General features: G+C 40.6%; 1 protein-coding gene across 1 annotated transcript in view; it reads left to right on the forward strand.

Moving 5' to 3' along the window:
• PCOLCE2 (procollagen C-endopeptidase enhancer 2) overlaps positions 1 to 21486 on the forward strand; it is a 71155-nt gene that overhangs the window by 36332 nt on the left and 13337 nt on the right. Inside the window, exons 3-5 of the mRNA XM_067737602.1 lie at positions 9098 to 9353; positions 15955 to 16079; positions 18859 to 18995. Coding sequence (XP_067593703.1) covers positions 9098 to 9353; positions 15955 to 16079; positions 18859 to 18995 — 518 coding nt within the window. The remainder of the gene's footprint in view (positions 1 to 9097; positions 9354 to 15954; positions 16080 to 18858; positions 18996 to 21486) is intronic.

The raw sequence follows: 21486 nt of genomic DNA on the forward strand, positions 1-21486 counted from the left end.
GAAATATATGCTGGGGAAACGAGGCTGAGCTGTCCTGCTGTAAAACAGTCTGAGAGTTCTTGCTAGAGTGGTTTCGTTATTTATGGCTTGGTATAGATCTACAGCTTTTTATTTTATAAGTCAATATCTTATTGTAGGGTAGTGCTTTTTTATTTTATTGTTGGGTAATGCCTTTTTATTTTGCAGTAAACCCTTTCAAGAACAAATAGCTAAAAAGACAGCTCACGTGTAGTGAAAAATTAAGTAGTGAATTTCCAGTTCTCAGGAAAAGTGATGACGAATGCATAACTCGCCCAGGAGATTTGTCACCACTAACATCTACAGTAGGGTCCTAGTGGTACCATGAGCCACAGGAAAAGCAGAAGAGGCACATCTGTGAAAAGATGTGAGCAGTATGGAGGTTCCTTAAAAAACTGAAAATAGAGCTACCATATGATCCTGCAATCCCATTCCTGGGCATATATCTGGAGAAAACCATAATTTGAAAAGATGCATGCACCCCAATGTTCATTGCAGCACTGTTGACAATAGCCAAGCCATGGAAGCCACCTAAATGTCTGTCCACAGAGGAGTGGATAAAGAAGATGTGGTACATATATACAATGGGGTAATATTCGGCCATAAAAAAGGATGATATATAGCCATTTTCAGCAACACGGATGGGCCTAGAGATTATCCTAAGTGAAGTAAGTCAGATAGAGAAAGGCAAATACCACATGATATCACTTACATGTAGAATCTTAAAAAAAAAGATACAAATGAACTTATAAACAAAACAGAAGTAGATCCACAGACACAGAAAACAAACTAATGGTTACCAAAGGGGAAGGGGGAGAGGGATAAATTAGGAGTTTGGGATTAACATACACAACTACTATACATAAAATAGGCAAACAACAAGAACCTACTGTATAGCACAGGGAACTATAGTCAATATTTTGTAATAACTTATAATGGAAAAGAATCTGAAAAAGAATGGATATATGTATATGTATAACTGAATCACTTTGCTGTACACCTGAAACTAACACAACATTGTAAATCAGTTATACTTCAATAAAAAGTAAAAATAAAATTACTTCATTCAGAGTTTAAAAAAAAACGAATACTCTACATTTTTAAAAATTTCTATATATGTTATTTATATATATATATATATATTTTAACATCTTTATTGGAGTATAATTGCTTTACAATGGTGTGTTAGTTTCTGCTTTGTAACAAAGTGAATCAGCTATACAGAATGCTCTACATTTAAACCTGACTTTTTCTCCTCCCCCAGGCAAAACCTAAACGAGTAGCTTTTTGCCCAACTGCCTGTCTCCCCATCCTGGCTGGACTTTCCTCAGAGTTCCTGTTGCCCTGGGTGCTGCTTTGTTGTGCCTTCACATTTTTCCCATCTGCATTTTCCCGTGGCAGACTTGAGTGGCCCTGCGGGAGCCACCTTCTCCTCTCTGGTTTTTCCATCTTCACCCTCAGGCTTAGGATGCATGACCAGCTTCTTGTCCATTTCACAGCCAGGTCCATCAGAAGACCCATTTCTTTTCCCATCTCGAGCAGTACCCATGGCTGCTGACTGTCTTCTCACCTTCGCTGCCCAGCCACAGATAAAGGCGTCAGGGGTCTTGGTGGTGGTGCCGGAAGAGCCAGTTAGACTTTGCAGGAGCCAATGAATTTACAGCACGTACCTCGGTGACGCCTCTGAATTCACTCTTTTCTGACTGCTTCAAATCGTCTGTCACCTCCCCTCCTATTCACACAGCCTGAGACCGTGTCCGCTTCTTGGTGGCCATATTTCAATGCTGATTCATATGGAACTTATAGGCACCAAAAAACAACAAATATATCTCCACAGTTGCCTGTCACCGAGCTGCTGGGTCAGGACAACTGGCACGTGTCACTATCCATGTGTCAATCAGGATAATTAACCCAAAGTGTAAAGCTGTACCAAACAACCCCCCAAATCTCAATGGCCTGACACAACAAACGGTTATTTCTTCTATAAATTTATTCATTTTATTTATTTTTGGCTGCATTGGGTCTTCGTTGCTGCACACGGGCTTTCTCTAGTTGCGGCGAGCGGGGGCTACTCTTCATTGCGGTGTACAGGCTTCTCATTGCGGTGGCTTCTCTTGTTGCGGAGCACGGGCTCTAGGTGCATGGGCTTCAGTAGTTGTGACACGTGGGCTCAGTAGTTGTAGTTCTTGAGCTCTAGAGCCCAGGCTCAGTAGTTACGGCACACAGGCTTAGTTGCTCTGCGGCATGTAGGATCTTCCCAGACCAGGGCTCAAACCCGTGTCCTCTGCATTTGCTGGCGGATTCTTAACCACTGCGTCACCAGGGAAGCCCCAAACGGTAATTTCTTTCTTTTTTTTTTTCTTTATTTTATTCAGGTGTAGTTGATTTACAATGTTAATTTCTGCTGTATAGCAAAGTGATTCAGTTATACATATATATACGTTCTCTTTCGTATTCTTTTCCATTATGGTTTATCACAGGCTATTGAATATAGTTCCCTGTGCTATACAGTCCATCGTTCCCCCACCCCACCTCCCCCTTGGCAACCACAAGTCTGTTCTTTATGTTTGTGAGTCTGAACGAAGGGTAATTTCTTGCTAATGTCACAGTCCAGTGCAGTTGGATGGCTGTCCCGGGCAACTCTCCTTTGAGCATTAGCTCCTGTGTGCCTGTGCCATCTCCTAGAACCTTCCTGTTTCCTCCCTTGAGTCCCCTCCTTAGAGCAAACAGAGAACTCTGAAAGGATTGCGCAGAGGACTTTTATGGCTCGGCCTGGACGTGGGTACCTCACTTCACCTCCATCCCACTGACCAGGACCCAGGCACCTGGCCCCAACCTAAGTGCAGTGCAGGCTGGAGCATGTCAACTTCCTGTGTGCCTGGGGAAAGGAACCGAGATCAGTGAGCATCTCCTCAGCTTCTGCCACCGTCAGGCCATGGGAAACACAGTCGGGTAGAAGTCAGGACACCTGGGCTCTGCCGCTGACTTGCTGGGTGGCTGTAAGTCATCATAACCACTCTGAGCTGTTTCTTCCTTTTCAGAAGGGTTCCACTACTGCTTGCCTCATACCTGTTAGTTAGTTTACATTGTTACATAAACTTATGTGCTAGTAATAGGAGTTGTGGTCTGCACTGTTTTTATAAAATTAAGATTATAAGGATTCCAGTCATTTGTTCAATAACTACCTTTTGAACTCCTGTAATAGCTAAGCATTGAACTAGCTGTGGGCAACCTCTGGTCTCTGGATGGTACATTCTGGTGAAGAGACAGATGATACATAATCTATAAAGAAATAACACGGTTATATGGTCAACATGATCTAAAGCAACTGAAGGGCTCGGGAGAGACCCCTCTGGAAAGGTGACACTTGAGCTGACAGTTAAATAATGAGGTAGGTAGAGGCAGACTTGGGAATATCAGGGAGGAGAGTGTGCCGAGCAGAGGGGCCAGACTGTGCAAAGGCCCTGAGGAGGAGAACCAGCTTGGAGGCTTCCTTGAACAGCCAGATTGTTGCGTGACAAGGAAAGATGAGGTCGGAGAGATAGTCAGGGGCCATATCATACAGGACCTTAAACCTCTCATTGCTTCAGTTTCCTTACCTGTAAGTTGCAAAACTGCAAAACTAATATCAACTTCATAGGGTTGCTGTAATTAAGTGGAATAATATATGTCAAGGGCTTAGAAAAATACCGGCACCTTTTATACACTACTTAAGTTTGTGATTATAGGTACAGTGAGGATTTTATTCCTGCCATGCTGGGAAAGCTTTGGACAGTTTTCAGCAGAGGAGTGTGACCTCATCTCCACTAGTTCTCATGGGCTGGGCTTGAGGTAGTTGGGGGTTTCCACCCTCCTTCCAGACATAAGGGTGTAACAGGTTTTTTTTTGGTAAAAACCCTAACCAAAAAAAATATATATATTTTTTCAAAACATCACGTTATTTCCATGAATCAAAATGTATGTCTTATTTTCCTAATGTTTATAAGATTCCATCTTTAAAAAGAGGAGTATTTAAATAGACACAGATGATGGGAATTCCCTGGTGGTCCAGTGGTTAGGATGCCTCACTTCCATTGCAGGGGCCACAGGTTCAATCCCTAGTCGGGGAACTAAGATCTAAGCAACATGGCACTGCCAAGAAAAATAAAATAAATAAATAGAAGAGACACATGAATAAGATCTTGAAGCTTCTGATTTATCCCCCTCTTGAAGCCTAGCCAAATATTTGTGCGTAATTTGTACATACATTTCTCTGGATTACATTTGGAGATGTAAGTGAGTTGACACAGAGCTGCTGTGCCTCTTGAACTTGCTGTAAATAAAATGTGGCCTGCATTTTAGAACATGCTTTCTGAGAGGTCTGTTTGTGGAAGAAGAAAATCTAAGAACATTAAAACGAGGGCTTTTTAAAAAAATCAGACAGGCTGCAGAAACAGATCTTTTTGCTCAAATTAGTAAATGCTGCGTTGGGGGAAGAAAAGATACAGACACACAGGAGCGTTCCCTCTTCTACCGAAATCTATTCCTCCACACAAAAGCAGCTGGCTTCTATGTGCATTTTTTTTTTTTTTTGCAACTGATAGAAATAGATTTACTTTAATAATTTCAAATTGAATATACACATTGATAGCCAATAACACAATTTTAAGTCCTCTGTCATCCGCTCGGTTTATTTATTTTTACATTAATTTAATTTATTTATTTATTTTGGGCTACGGTGGGTCTTCACTGCTGCATGCAGGCTTTCTCCGGCTGTGGCAAGCGGGGGCTACTTTTTAGTTGCGGTGCACGGGCTCCTCACTGCTGTGGCTTCTCTTTCTTGCCTTTGCTCATAGTATCCTGAAAATGCAAATGACCAGCTCAGAATGCAATTCCCCATTCATTCTCTGGCAGCAACCCTGGCATTGGCATCCAGCGACTTGGCATACTTGCCTGTGACCATAAGGACACCCCGCGGGCTGTGGTGTGAGCTGAGGTCACTGTTGCAGTGCTGGGCTTTGGCCCACACAGGACTCGGCTACTGACAGGGAAAATCACAAGCCAAGAATGATTTTTCTACAGGCAGATAATGAATCCCTTGGTCAATAGAATCTCAACAACTCGGTAGCCTTGTCTAATTTGCTACCCCAAAAAAGTACCTTACTGGAGTTTCTGCATTGTTAGCACTTACGGGAGATTTGAGATATAAAGTTTCCCCAAAGATATGTCTTCTATTTTTGGTAAAGAATGACGTAGAAAGGAGAGGGGCCTTCTGGAGTTTTGCTGCTTGGTGGGATATGAAATTAAAACCCAAGAGGCAGAGCCACCCAGAAGGGGCCTCGTCCAGGATTTGTGCAAAGAAGCCGGTGGCCATTTAGCTCTTGATGGATTCATTCATTTAATAAATCTTTATTAGGCACCTCTACTTGGGGCCATGTGCTGTCCAGAAGATGGGGATGCAACAGTGAACAAGGCGGGGGGGGGGGATCCTTACCTTCTAGAGCTCCATCTTTCAGGGAAAACGGACGCAAAAACATAACTATGTATTTTGCATGGATACATATACATATATATAAAAGTATTTTGCACGACACAGAAGAAAACTCACTCAATTTGTGACAGTGGTTGCTTCCGAGAAAGGAGGGAGAATGAGGCTATGAATAAGGACAAAGGAAAACTCATTTTATCTGAAATTATGTATTTACTTTTTAAAGGAGACGTTAAAAAATGTGTTGACAGAATGTTAACAATAATCAATTCTGGCTGGTTGGTACCCAGGTGTGTGTTATATTACTCTCTGTTTCGTTCTATATTTTTTTACATCCCTAACAAAGAAAAATCAAGGGTACAGACCATAGATTCTTCAAGTGGAAGGTCATCTTCAGAGAATATGCTTTCCAAAGTCCTTTAGAATCATAATCCAGGAACTCTTAGCAAAGTTCACCTCACAGAGCATCAGACAGTCTTGGTTCCTTATATAAATATGAAGAACAGCTGTTGTGTTACAGCGAAAGGGTTTGATGCAGTGTGCATCTCACTTGCAGTAGAATTTCTCCTTGGCCTTCAGTGTGAGATGGCATTCGTCTGTGGTTCCAATAGACCCACAATGGGTACAGATCTCCCCTGAAACCTTCCTTCCAAAGAGTTTTTGTCCGGGTTGTTGGGTTTTGTGTTGAAAGTTATACAATGTAACCCATTTTCTGCTTCTGATATATTTGTGTCTCATTCTCAGAGAAATTTCAACTTTTCATTGCATCGAGACCAAATAAAGAATGTTGGAGAAGGAAAGATTTATCCCATTGGGAATGAGTATCCAAGGCTTGGATTCCATTTCAACAGCCTGACCACAGTCACCCAGTTTTCTCAGTGTCACAGAACTATGATGAATGAAATGAAACAAGGCTATGGTGCCCCATGTCCCTCCTTGTTGCAGTCGTCCAAAGACTCTAGGACAGCCTCCCTCCTTTCTTGTAAATTTTAGCCCCTGGCTCATGGTCACTGTCTTCAGCACCTTCCTTGTCATCATTCGCAGTGATTTCAATATCTACGCGGATGATCCCCTTGGGTCCTTAGCTTCGTCTCCTCCATCGCTCCTCAGCCACCCACTTCCACTGTCATTGTCCTTGCCTCTACCATGATCTAGGTTGTTACTGCCCTCACCCTACTGAGTCCTGATTTCTATGCTTATAACCCAACTTGGATTCCACGGTCCACCGTTATGGTCATTCTCCTGCCTACGTCCTCTCCCCCACCATAGTCCTCACTTGGCAAACACCCCTCCACCTCGCAACCTCTCCACTCAGCACTGCTTAAATCCAGCTCCAGCTGCTCTGCACCTCCACCCAGGGAGCTGAACGTGGCTGGGGAGAAAAAGAACGCAACCATGCAGAGAGGACTCACTTTTTCTTTCCTTTTGAATGAAGTATAGTTGATGTACAAGATTATATAAGTTACAGGAGTACAACATAGTGATTCACAATTTGTAAAGGTTACACTCCATTTATAGTTATTATAAATTATTAGCTACATTCTCTGTGTTGTACACTCTATCCTGTGGCTTGTTTATTTTGCACGTAATAGTTTGTACCTCTTACTCCCCTACCCCTATCTTGCCCTTCCTCCCTGCCCTCTCCCCACTGTGGTTTACTCTCTATATCTGTGAGCCTGTTTCATTTTGTTCACTACTTTGTTGTACTTTTTAGATTCCACATATAAGTGATATCATACAGTATCTGTCTTTCTCTGTCTGACTTACTTCACTTAGCCTATTACTCTCCAAGTCCATCCATGTTGTTGCAAATAGCAACATTTCATTCTTTTTTTATGGCTGAGTAGTATTCCATTGTATTTATATATACCACATCTTTATCCATTCATCTGTTGATGGACACTTAGGTTGCTTCCATATCTTGGCAATTGTAGATAATGCTGTTAAGAGCATTGGGGTGCATGTATCTTTGAATTAGTGTTTAGTTTTTTCAGATATACACCCAGGAGTGGAATTGCTGGGTCATACAGTAGACAGGACTCACTTTTTTTTTTTTTTTTTGCAGTACGCGGGCCTCTCACTGTTGTGGCCTTTCCCGTTGCGGAGCACAGGCTCCGGACGTGCAGGCTCACGGGCCCAGCCGCTCGGCATGTGGGATCTTCCCGGACTGGGGCACGAACCCGCGTCCCCTGTGTCGGCAGGCAGACTCTCAACCACTGCGCCACCAGGGAAGCCCGTGGCATCACATTTTGATCATTTTCTGATCATGGGATAAATAGAGATTGTATGCAACAAAGCAGAACAAAAAACCAAGGCATTCTGCAACAGCTATCTCTGTGAGCATGCTTAAAAATTTAATTGCATTTTTTGCTATCAGCTTCTTAGACTGTGGCTTTAGAGCTTCTGATATTCACACTTAAGATAAGCTTCCAGCAATTAGAATGCAACCATGTCAAAGCCAAAATATCCCTCTTCTTGTGACTACTCTGTTACAGCTTCTACATTGGGTGTGTATGTGGCAAAAAAGGCAAATAACACTGAAACACTTATTATTATTATAGGAAAAAAAATTCATGACATTTACCAGCATGGGGAAGCCATATTTATAAGAAAGCATCTGTTGATCTTTGAGTCTGAGATAGTCTAAGATGAAGCAGTCAGTGTTGCTTGTGTTTTTTTTTTCTTTAATCACTGACCTTTGTCATCTGTAAGCTTTTATGGAATGAAATTCTTATTCTATTGAGTATGAAACAAAGCTGATCAAAACTTTAAACAGCTTGGATGAAGAAATTAAAATTGTGTGAACTGGGAAAGAAATGGGGCTTTTGTAAGAATCCTGCCAAATGCTTTTGTAGCCATTTTCTCTACCTATTCAGGGAACAAGGAGGGAGGAGGAGATTATGGTGAGGAAAGTCTTATGAGAAAGTGAAAACACATCTTTTTCATCAGCGTATTGTGTTTCAAGGCTGCCTGTTATACAAAGTTTTCACCTGGAAAACAAATAAAAACTCAGCGACTTTGAAAAGAGATGATTCACCAATTACTCAATTAATATAATCATTGTAGATATTTGATCTGGATTCTTCAGGACCCAAAGTGGATTATCTGTAAATTAACTGCACAATTGCCAAATCACCCCTTCAGTTTGAACTTCATAGAAACATTCTGTATATTGAGATCGTCCTATTGTATTATTTGTGAAAAATGACATTTCAAATGTTGCTTTGCCAAGCACTATCTCTGAGTGCCATGGTGCTTTGAAATATGCAGATGTGCGCTAAGGTCCAATCAGGACTGGTATTCTTTGTCAGCAATGACTTATCAATTAATAAGACTGATGCAGTATTTTGCAGCTTTGTTGAGACAGACTCCCTAGGAATAAGCTCCTGTACCCCAGAGAATTGTGGAATTTGTCAAAAGAGAACAAATGCTTATCTTTCACTAGGAATGCATTATGGTAGAAAATCGTTTCTGGCCTAGTTCAGAGTTGAGGGAAGAAAAAGCACCATTTTGGGTATTAAACTTTTATCTGCTTATTTTAGTAATTGGCTAGATGTGAAGATTTCAGATGTTTTCATGACACGGTTTTCCACTTGGCCCTTTTCTTGGCAGGTCCCCGAGGGAAAAGTAGTAGTTCTTAATTTCCGATTCATAGACCTGGAGAGTGACAACCTGTGTCGCTATGACTTTGTGGACGTGTACAACGGCCACTCCAATGGCCAACGCATTGGGCGCTTCTGCGGCACGTTCCGGCCCGGAGCTCTTGTGTCCAGTGGCAACAAGATGATGGTGCAGATGATTTCCGATGCCAACACAGCTGGGAATGGCTTCATGGCCATGTTCTCTGCCGCTGAACCAAATGAAAGAGGTATCGTTTCCACATAACAGCAATAATAAGGGCTCACAGTTGTTGAATGCCTCCTGTGTGTCAGGCACTGTTCTAGGCACTTTATATGGATTTACTCATTTAATCTAAAGTTTAAGAGCAATTCTTCTCAAACAGAGGGCTAATAAATACCACCACACCATCAAGAGACCATTAAAAAGTCAGTCTTGGGTCTTCCTTGGTGGTCTACTGGTTAAGACTTCGCCTTCCAATGCAGGCAGTGCAGGTTCAATCCCTGGTCAGGGAGCTAAGATCCCACATGCATTGCGGCCAAAAAACCAAAACATAAAACAGATGCAGTGTAGTAACAAATTTAATAAAGACTTTAAAAATGGTCCACATCCAAAAAAAAAATCTTAAAAAAAAAATCAGTCTTGCCAAGGGAGAGGGAGGGTGGGGGAGGGATGGACTGGGAGTTTGGGGTTAGTAGTTGCAAACTATTACATATAGAATGGATAAACAACAAGGTCCTACTGTACAGCACAGGGAACTATATTCAATATTCTGAGATAAACCATAAAAAAAACAGTCTTTTTTAAAGCCATATATATTCTTATAAAAATTCAAATGTAGAAATTCATGGAGTAAAAATGTGAAGCCTGCATACAGATATACACATACAGCTATAGAAACATTTCACCCCATTGTAGTCCCCTCTTAGAAATAGCCGTGGCTGGTAGTTCCCATGCCGTCTATATGCACTTACTTATATGTATGTACTTTTGCAATAGTTTTTAAAATATATAAGTAGTATCATACATTCATATTGTTTCACAACTTTTTCTTTACACTTCATACTACGAGTTGGGATCATTCCGTGTCAGTACATGTGCGCTCCCAAGGGTAGAAACCTCTACCCTTGGAAGACAACCACAGTGGTCAACATCTGTTAAACTTACAGCCTTCCGCCTGCAGGCACTCCTAATCTTTTCTTGCTTTGGGCTATAGTGCAACATCGCTGGTTTGAGACAGCAGCCAGAACCTTTGGGAGGAAATCCCAAAGAAGAATTGAGGCACAAAAAATTTAGGTGTAATTCAGCTAAATCTTTGGCTAATGGCTAAACTCTGCATATATGAGGGAGAACTCAATTGGCCTGGTACAAAAGCATCATCTGGAGGTTGAAAAAACAGAGATTACAACTGCTGCCCACTACCAGGGCAACAGACTTTGAGCTTGGGTCTAGCCAAGTTGAATGCCTCCTAGAACAAAAGTCACTTTTTATAGGAACACAACAGAATCTAGAGACTTTATAATGTATCATTCATAATGTCCAGTATCCAATCATGTGATGAAACCAGGAAAGTGTGTCCATATTCAAGAAAAAAAGCAGTCCATAAAAACTGACCCCAAAATAACCCAGAAGTTACAGTTAGCAGACAAGCACTTTAAAGCAGCTATTATAAATGTTTAAGGATTTAAAGGGAAATATATGTGTAAAAAATAAACAGATTGAGAATCTCAGAAAAGAAACTATATAAAAAAAGAAAATGGTAATACGAGAGCTGAAAGATACAGAACATGTAATTTTTTTTTTTTTTTGCGGTACGCGGGCCTCTCACTGTTGTGGCCTCTCCCGTTGCGGAGCACAGGCTCCGGACGCGCAGGCTCAGCGGCCATGGCTCACGGGCCCAGCCGCTCCGCGGCATGTGGGATCTTCCCGGACTGGGGTACGAACCCGTGTCCCTTGCATCGGCAGGCGGACTCTCAACCACTGCACCACCAGGGAAGCCCCGAACATGTAATTTTTTAATTTACCTGATGGGCTTACAAGCAGATTGGAGGTGGTAGAAGAAAAAGGCAGTGGATTTGAATAGAAATGATCCAAGCTGAAGAACCAGGAGGAAAAAGATGAAAGAAAGAGAGCCTCGGAGACCAGTGAGACAATGTCAAGCGGTCTAACGCATGTGTAATATGTGTCCCAAAAGAAAAAGAGAGTGATAATAATGCAGAAAAAATATCTCAAGAAATGATGGCTTGAGGCCACCCAAATTTCGTGAAGAACATCAATTTATAGAGCCAAGAAGATCAGCAAATCCCAAATAAGATAAATAAAAATGAAGCCACACCTAGGCACATCATAATTAAATTACAGAAGTCGAAAGATAAAGAGAAAATCTTAAAATCAATTAGATAAAACCCAAATTACATACAGAAGAACAATGGTATGAAGGATGGCTTTCTTTTAATCAGAAACAATGGAGGCCAGAAGGCAGTGGAACAGCATTTTTAAAGTGCTGGAATACAAGTATCAACCCAGCATTCTACAGCTAGTCTTCAAAAATGAAAGTAAGTCAGAAAGAGGAAAACAAATACCGTATTCTAACACATATATATGGAATCTAAAAAAAAAAAAAAAAGGTTCTGAAGAACCTAGGGGCAGGACAGGAATAAAGACGCAGATGTAGAGAATGGACTTGAGGACACAGGGATGGGGAAGGGTGAGCTGGGACGAAGTGAGAGAGTGGCATGGACATATATACACTACCAAATGTAAAATAGGTAGCTAGTGGGAAGCAGCCGCATAGCACAGGGAGATCAGCTCGGTGCTCTGTGACCACCTAGAGGGGTGGGATAGGGAGGGAGGGAGGGAGGGAGACGCAAGAGGGAGGAGTTATGGGGATGTATGTATATGTATAGCTGATTCACTTTGTTATACAGCAGAAACTAATGCACCATTGTAATTATACTCCAATAAAGATGTTAAAAAAATAGAATAATAGTAATGGTAAAAAAAATGAAATAAAGACATTTTCAGATAAACAGCTCCATCACAAGAAGTATTTAAGGAAGTTTCTCAAGTTGAAGGGAAGTGGCCCCACAGGGTAACTCAAAGGTAATGGAAGGATTGAAGGCCACTGGAAATGGTAAATATAGAAGGCTATATTCTATTTTCTTCTCTAATTTCTTTACATGTGTCTGTTCAAAACAAAGCAAACAAAAAACTTTACCACTCTATTGTGGCAAGCGTAATGTATGACATAATATATATGACAACAATTGAACAAAGGATGGAGGAGCAAATGGAAATATACAGTACGTGAAGAAATACACTGTTAACTCTAAATACGCAGTCCTTGGAGAACCCATTAAAACTGCACATATTTTAGCTAAAAGCCAGAAGATTAAAATAGAATACCAGAATTATTGAACAGCCCAAAGAAGGCAGGAAAGGAAGAGCAGAGGGAACAAGAGAAAGGTGTGACAAATAGAACAAAATAGTAATTGGCACACTGTCCAAACATGTCAATAAATACATTAAAGGTAGAGGATTAAATACTCTAATTAGAAGACAGTAATTATTAGAATGGGTTCAAAAGCAGAGCCCAACCATAATTGTCTAAAAGAAAGCACTAGAAATACAAAGACAAAATAGGTTCAACATAAAAGGATGGAAAAATACGTACCATGCAAACTTCATTAAAATCAAAACTAATGCTTATAAAAGGCAATGTTACAAAGATGAATAGGCAACCTACAGAACAGGAGCAAATATTTGCAAAACCACCTCATAAAGGATTTGTATTCAAAATATATAAAGAACTCAACAGTACAAAGATAAAGATCCCCATGAATATAAAAATGGGCAAATACTTGAACAGATACTTTCCAGAAGAAGATATATGAATGACTCATAAGTACATGAACAACTGTTCAGTGTCATTACTTAACAGGGAAATGCAAATTAAAACCACAATGAGATACCACTGTGGTTTTACTTACCAGCCGGGTTGGCTAAAATAACTGACCGCACTAAATGGTGGCAAGGATGTGATGCAACCAAAGTGCTCATCCCTTGAGATGTAAAAAATGCTACAACCGCTTGGGGAAAAAATTTTGGTAGTTTCTTATGAAGTTAAACATCTACATCTACTCTTGGCCCAGCAATTGCATTCCTGGATATTTATGCAAGAGAAATGAAAATACATGTCCCCAAAGAGATTTATACAAAAATGTTCATAGCAGCGTTATTCGCAGAAGCCCAGGCTGGAAGCAAGCCAAATGAATATCAGCAGGAGAATACGTGAACAAACTCTGGTTTCCACGCCCCAGAATACTACTTAGCAACGTCAGGGAACAAACTACTAATCCACACAGCAACATGAATGTATCTCGGAAATTGTACTAAGCAAGAGAAGTCAGACGCAGAAGAGGACACACCATATAATTCCATGTATATGAAACTCTAGAATAAAACTAATATAAGGTGAAATTTTTTAGAAAAATGGCGTGAAGAGCCAGCAGACTGACTGACAAGGGATACAGGAATTTTGTGGGAAATGATTCTATTATAATCATAGGAGTGTGGCTCACACGGGCAGATTCATTTTTCAAATTTTTACAGCTAAGACTTGTGCATTTCAGAGTATTGAATTTACCTCCCCCAAACCTGTAAAATGATAATAATAATAATAATAATGCAGGTGGTGAGCACTGGGTAGTGATGTTGATAGAATAGTAAAATGATGATAATTGTTGAAATTGGATGATGCATACATAGAGATTCATTACATTGTTCTGTTTACTTTGTATATGCTTGAAATTTTCCATGAATTAAAAGTTACAGATGGACTTCCCTGGTGGTGCAGTGGTTAAGAATCCGCCTGCCAATGCAGGGGACACGGGTTCGAGCCCTGGTCCGGGAAGATCCCACATGCCGCAGAGCAACTAAGCCCGTGCACCACAACTACTGAGCCTGAGCTCTAGAGCCCGTGCGCCACAACTACTGAGCCCATGTGCCACAACTACTGAAGCCCTCATGCCTAGAGCCTGTGCTCCGCAACAAGAGTAGCGCAATGAGAAGCCTGCGCACCGCAACGAAGAGTAGCCCCCGTCCGCCACAACTAGAGAAAGCCCCTGTGCACCAACGAGGACCCAACACAGCCAAAAATAAATAAATAAATATATATTTTTAAAAAGTTACAGAAATTACTCCAGGCTCAATTTTTATAACACACTGTCTTAAATTTAGAGACTTCTTTTAAGAATGATTACCTTCTGTGTCACAGAAATATTTTTAGTAAAGTTTATTAATTCCTTTCAGTGTTTCTTTGTTCATTAAGTCCCAGTAAAATTAAATGTAAAACTTGTATTAAAATGTCTTTCTAAAATTATTTCTGTGAACCTTTTTGTATTCGGTTGACCAAAAAGTTCATTTGGTTTTTTCCGTAAGATGCTACAGGAAAAACCCAAATGAACTTTTTGGCCAACGCAATACATATGCACAGAGATTGGTCTGAAATGATGTTTGTCACATGTTCATTGTGGTTAGTGGGATTTGAGGTAATCTTACCCCGAATTTAATTTTAATTTTTTTCCCCCCACCAGTGAAGAAACAGCTTTACTAGGAGTCTAGGCGTATTTGGGAAACCCAGTTCAGTCCCAGAGAAGTGAGGCTAATATCGGCACAGAGCAGGAATCTAACACTGCAGAATTTTCTCTTGAAGACCAAGTGTGAAACTAAACCTCCATCTTAATATCCTAACAATCAGAAGTGCTGCTGAGTTTAGCTGTGGTGAAACTTCTGGAAGCTCCTAGTGAAATAATGAGACTTGTGCGTAAAGGGAGAACCTCCAGCACTGCTGAGTCTGCGCTCTACATGAGGTTATGGGTCTGGGGTGGTAGGAATAGAGGAAAAGGCAAGGGGATGGTCTCATCCCCACACAAGACCATCTCATTGTGCAGGTGAGGGAGGAACCATGGGTCTGGGGACAGAGGGCAGCAGAGGGACACTGGCTGACGAAGCACAGTCCCTGTCATAACGCACAGGGCCTGTGCTGTCTGGTGTGAGGGCACCTCCAGCAGGTCCCGGCAACACCCGGTGGCACCCCTTCCTGAGGCCCCTGGGAGAGAGCCTTCCTGGTCCTGTTCTGAGTTCATTCAGAGCAGAACTGCTCATGCCTGGCGGCAAGTCCAGGGTCATGGTTAGCTGCGCGGGATGGAGCGGCCCCCCTGTTAGTCCGGGAGACTTCTCTGGAGCAGTCACTTTCTCAGACCAAGAGGGAGCTCGCCCAACAGAGGCCCAATCTAGAAATCACTCCCACCTTCTTTAATGCTTTTCTGTATTGCTGAAAATTTATAAACATGTATTGTTTTTACAAACAAAATTATTCTTAAAAATTGTGAAAGATGTATAGTATAAAAAGTTTTCTAGGAATGAGAGTTGTCTATAACAGCTAATTCAGATTTTGTCCGTGGACATGGACAAAAATATTATTAGTAAATAATACCCCTGCCTTGAGAGTTCTAATGAGCCTGCATGATTTCTGAATGAGTGCATGCCCAAATGTTTTGTCTCGTCCAAAAAAATGGGAAAAAGGAAGGAAACTATGGCCCTGATTTCACTCCTTCACTCCTTCTCTCTCTTGTGCTGATATGATATGTCATGTAACATAGAGATCATTGTGTGTGTGTGTGTGTGAGGGAGGGGGGTGGGTTTAGAGGAAACTAACCATTTTTTTAAGAGAAAATTTAAAAGCATCTGTCATTGTCTTTATTATAGTATCAATATTCCAAATTCCTAATTTCCCCATGGCTGCATTGCCATAAACTTGGATTTTCTTTTTTCATTTTTAATAATTTCAGGGGATCAGTATTGTGGAGGACTCCTTGAAAGACCTTCCGGCTCTTTTAAAACCCCCAACTGGCCAGACCGTGATTACCCTGCAGGAGTTACTTGTGTGTGGCACATTGTAGCCCCAAAGAATCAGGTAAGATTCCCTGAAAACATGAAGAAAGTATGCATGTGTGAATTGGTGTGAACTGTTAAAGATACAGGGTGAGGAAGACCCCCTGGACACAGTATTTCTTCATGCAAAGGCCCAGGTTAAAATTGCCTTTGTGCCATTTGACTTGCAAAGTCACGGATTTAATTTCCTATTATAGAATTGTAATTTTCAAAATAGGTTTTGCAATACAGATGGTCTGCAAATTCCACATGAGATTGTTTAACCCTGTGGAAGATGTTGTAAGCATGGGGTTATAAGCAGCAGTGACTAACCATGGGAGCATAACAAATCCCCAAGTACATGTGCACCTCAGGTTACCATTTGCTCACAGAGCATTATGTCCTGAAAATGGCCCTCTTAGAGACCAAATCAGAAACAGCCTGAATGCTTCACTTCAACAAAGCCAATGCAAGCATACCACATCATCTTTTCTAAGAACATCTTTTCTAAGAATGGTCTGATGAGAAAACTGGTGGTGTGTGTTTTTTTCTTTTTTTGGTTGCTGTTTAAAATAAAATTTGTGTAGTTCCCCACAAATAACTTTATTCATTGCTCTAAAACAATCAACAGAGAAGTTTTCCATTGTTTATTAGTATGTGGTTATATGAATTTTTACCCTTTTTGGGGACCACTTTCAGATATTAATCACAGTGTTGAACTTAGCATGAGAATAGACCAAGCTTACATTGTGGAATTCTGAAAATAACTTTAAAAAAAATTGTTATTATTACAAAACATTACAGACTTAAATCAAAACACTGTATGGTGAGCATTATAATACTGTTAAAAAAACTTTTCTAAATTGATCTTTTGTATTGCTTAACAAATATTATTTGACATATATTCATTTCTTTAGTGGAAAATTATTCAGGGAAATATACCCTGCAAGTTAGTGAGTTGAGTACACACACACACACACACACACACACTTCACACACTTTGATCATAATCCTAAAATTCAGTTTTATTTTTAAGATGAAAAATGTTCATTTATTTGATAATGAAAGATTCTATATATCTATTAAACATTTTATAGTTTAAAATAAATTTAAAAATTAAATTTCTCAAACGTTTAAGCCATTATGTAATTCTTGAGATAGTATTGATCATTTTTCTCTCTGTGTCATTTGTAAATATGTTAGATTAAATAATTTGAATTTAATTATACTCACAGATTACAATTTAGCATCTTTTCCCCATTGTTTTTCTCTTGGATTATTTAAATTTAAATTTGGGTTTTATCTTTTTATATGACTTTTGGCTTCAGCCAGCTGAGTTTTTAATCATGGTTGTAGTGTCTGAAATCACTGGAAACTGTCCAAATGAGAAAAATAATATGAGAAAGTTAAGTCCTAAGTAATTTCTATGTAAATCTATGGGTATTTTCTTCTATTAAAGACTTACTTTTTAAAAAATTATAACTTTCCCCTTTACCCTCCTATTTATTTACTTATTTTTATTTTCTCTTCAAAAGTTCTGTGACTATTTTCTAAGTAGAAAAAGTTCAGCCAATTTTTTAATAACCTAGAACACATTTTATTATTAACCGCTAAGGAGTTACAGGACCCAAAGAGGAAATATTTTAATATAACTTAAAGCAGTGTTAAGTATGAATAAGCAATTATTCACCCATCACTGGTGCTGACTTTTTAAAAGTGGATAAATATGTGGATAAGTGGCAGTGATGTTCAAAGCCACATTTTACCTCTGTGTCTCTCTGTGGTACCATTGCTGTTATCACCTTCACCCACATTACTGTGTCTAAGTCTTTGCTAGCTAACAACTAGTAACAGTGTGCCTGTCCTAACAGGAGTTAATGCCTATTATATTCCATAAGCAGCAAGGAGGGTTGCCTGCCCACCTGCCGTCCAGCAAGAGTGGGGACCAGCTCTCTGGGTGCCATGGGTATTTATGAACCCAGTGAGACTTCCTCTGATTCACAGGTTGGAGGGAGTCTTGAAAAATCTGCTTATGAGGGGAATGATTGCTCTTACATCAAAACTTCTTATTGATTCGAATAATTTAGGACACTATTACTGGTACCAGTGCAAAAAAAAATTAAGAAATACTTCAGAAATCTAACACTGACTTTGTGTATCCATGCTTCTATGCAACCTCTTCAAAAATCAACCAGATCACCAAGTAGACTGTGTTTGGCAGGCACAGTTTTCAAACATAATTCCAGAAGACATCATAGTCAGTTCCCACTTCCCTGAACCTCTGGTCCTAAAGAATCTGACTTCTTTACATGTGGTGGGAATGTGAGTCTCCTTTTCTTGAAAGGGGAACTGTTGTGTCTACCCATCTCACACACCCCAACACACACTACTATAGGGGACATTGTAGATAATATTTTCATTTCTATTAGTTTTCCTCTAGAGAAGAATGAAGTTGGTGTATAGCCCCGCTTCCCACTCCAACACAAGCCCAATTTAAGTCTTAACATAGGTTTCTGGGGTTATATAGTGTTTTTATACTTTCTTAGCTGTAAGTGAACAGAGTTCCCACGTTTAAGATCCTAATTAGGATTGATCTGGGCTTGAGATGGTCTTTTGGAATGATTAAAAATGAAAGCAAAAGAATACCACAATTTTGATAACTAATAAGTATGTAAACACTGAGAAAAAATTCAAACACGGTGAATACATTTTTTTAAGAAGGAAAATCGTGGTACCCTACAAATCTGGGGAGAGGAAGAATTCTGTTTGAGGTTGGTCTGCACTGCTCCTCTGACACTTCTAACGTTGTGCTTTCACTAAAGCTTATAGAATTAAAGTTTGAGAAGTTTGATGTTGAGCGTGATAACTACTGCCGGTACGATTATGTGGCCGTGTTTAACGGCGGAGAGATCAATGACGCTGAAAGGATTGGGAAGTATTGTGGCGACAGCCCCCCTGCGTGAGTAGCACCTGTTTTATTTCATTAATATTTTAGGAGCTCTAAACTCGTTTCTTATTAAATTGCCCAATTATATTGTATTTGCTGGAAGATTTTGTGGTGTTGTTTTGTTCTCAAATTCTTGGGTTCCAGGGCAGTGGAGTCCCGTACCTCATCAACACAAAGAGTAGCCAACCCAGAGAGCGAGGCAACATTAGCAAGAGTGTAGAGAGGGCTCGGCAGCCAAACAGATAAACCGAAGTAGAGCTGGTGATGCCCCTGGGGCAGATGCTGAGCCAGAGACCTGACCTGGATACCTCACTGCCCTGCAAGCGGGGAGCTGAAGCATCAGAGTGGAATGAGGAAAATTCTGAGCAAAAACTAGGAGCTGATTATTGGGAATCCAGACGAGGAAACCTGGAAGCTTATGACAGATCCAGGTGATTCTACCTGTCCTGGACTTTGGGGGCTTCATGCCGCCTCGCATTGTTGCTCAAATTCTTGCTGAGTGAGCCTGAAAGGTACTGTGTATTTATCACCAAATATTTATGGAGCTAAGAGCTCTGCCACTTACTAGATGCATGACACTGGGCAAGTTACTTAACTCCTCTGTGCTGTATTTTGGTGCAACACATGACTGTTTTGGTGCAAGATATTTCACACCGTCACATACAGTACTAGGAAAAGTGGCAATGACATTACTACAGGTTGCCGGCAAAGTCACCACTGTGCCAATTCAAATAGCCTTTCTTATTCTGTTGCTTCAACATAATTAGAATATCTGCATCACTTGATCTTACACGCATTTCTATGATTTCCCATAGACACATCTGAGTTAAAGCAAGGTACTTTCCGGTTTAAATTCATTTATATTTATTATGTTTGATAATAGTAAGCATTTTTGATGTGGCTTTTACAGTCCAGCTGTAAAATGTACATGGCATTGCTAGGGGAGGGGACAAAACTAAGACAGTTTTGAAGGAGAAGGAACGGCAGGAGGATTTCACCAACCCTGGTGGAGCCAGGTCAGAAAGCTGTTGTAATTAAGACAGTGTGGTTTTAACAGAGAGGTAGAAAAATTGACTAATGAAAACACCAAAGAGAGGCCAGAAACATATCCACATGTCTCTGCAGATGAGACATATCCCAGAGACGCACAGATCAGCAGGTAAAGGATGACCCTATTGAAGAAGGGACAATAGGCAGGGACAACTTTTGCTTCTATGGTAAAAATGAATTGTATTCATATCTAACAGCACACAAACGTCAATTACAGATGGACTGGGAACTGAAATGAGAATTTCTGCTTATCAAAATACACCTTAAAGAGAGGGAAAAGAGAAAGCACAAGAAACAGATATTTGTAAAATACTTGATGTATCTGACAAAGACCTAGGTCTAGGTTCCAAAACATATCAAGAAATCCTTAAAAATTATTAAGGAAAAGATAACAACTCAGAAAAAATGGACAAAAGACATGAAAAGGCGTTCCCCAAAGAAGAAAGTTGCACAGTGAATAAATCTTTGACAGGAATGTAAATTGGTACAATCACTTTGGAAATCAGTTTGGCAGTATCTAATAAAATTGGAAATAAGGACCTCCCTAGTAGCACAGTGGTTAAGAATCCACCTGCCAATGCAGGGGACACAGGTTTGATCCCTGGTCCGGGAAGATTCCACATGCCGCGAGCAACTAAGCCCATGAGCCACAACTACTGAGCCGGTGAGCCACAACTACAGAAGGCCGCGCGCCTAGAGCCGTGCTCCGCAACAAGAGAAGCCGCCAGAGTGAGAAGCCCGCGCACCGCAACAAAGAGTAGCCCCCACTGGACACAACTAGAGAAAGCCTGTGTGCAGCAACAAAGACCCAACACAGCCAAAAATAAATAAGCAATTTTTTAAAAATTTTTATTTATTTTATTTTTGGCTGCGTTGGGTCTTCATTTCTGTGCGAGGGCTTTTCTCTAGTTGGGGCAAGCGGGGGCCACTCTTCATTGCAGTGTGCGGGCCTCTCACTATTGCGGCCTCCCTTGTTGTGGAGCACAGGCTCCAGACGCGCAGGCTCAGTAGTTGTGGTTCACGGGCCTAGTTGCTCCGCGGCATGTGGGATCTTCCCAGACCAGGGCTTGAACCCGTGTCCCCTGCATTGGCAGGCAGATTCTCAACCACTGTACCACCAGGGAAGCCCAATAAACAATTTTTTTAAAAAATTTGAAAATGAGCTTGTATCCTCTGACCTGCTATAGAGCATATACCCTACTCTTCTCGTGGACAGTTTTGTCCCTGTGCATCACAAGACATATACAAGAATGTTCTCATTAATATTATTTGTACTGGGGGGAGAGTAAACAGCACAATGTTTATCAACAAGAGAATAGTTCGATTCTGTTATAGTTCACGCTGTACAGCCCTGAGCACAGTGGATGAATCTCACAGTTATAATGTTGAGGGTGAAAAAAGTAACAGAAAAAGACACACTATACTCTTTCATTTATATCAAGTTTAAAAAAAA

This window comes from Pseudorca crassidens, chromosome 5 (assembly GCF_039906515.1).
Source record: "Pseudorca crassidens isolate mPseCra1 chromosome 5, mPseCra1.hap1, whole genome shotgun sequence".
Classification (NCBI taxonomy): domain Eukaryota; kingdom Metazoa; phylum Chordata; class Mammalia; order Artiodactyla; family Delphinidae; genus Pseudorca; species Pseudorca crassidens.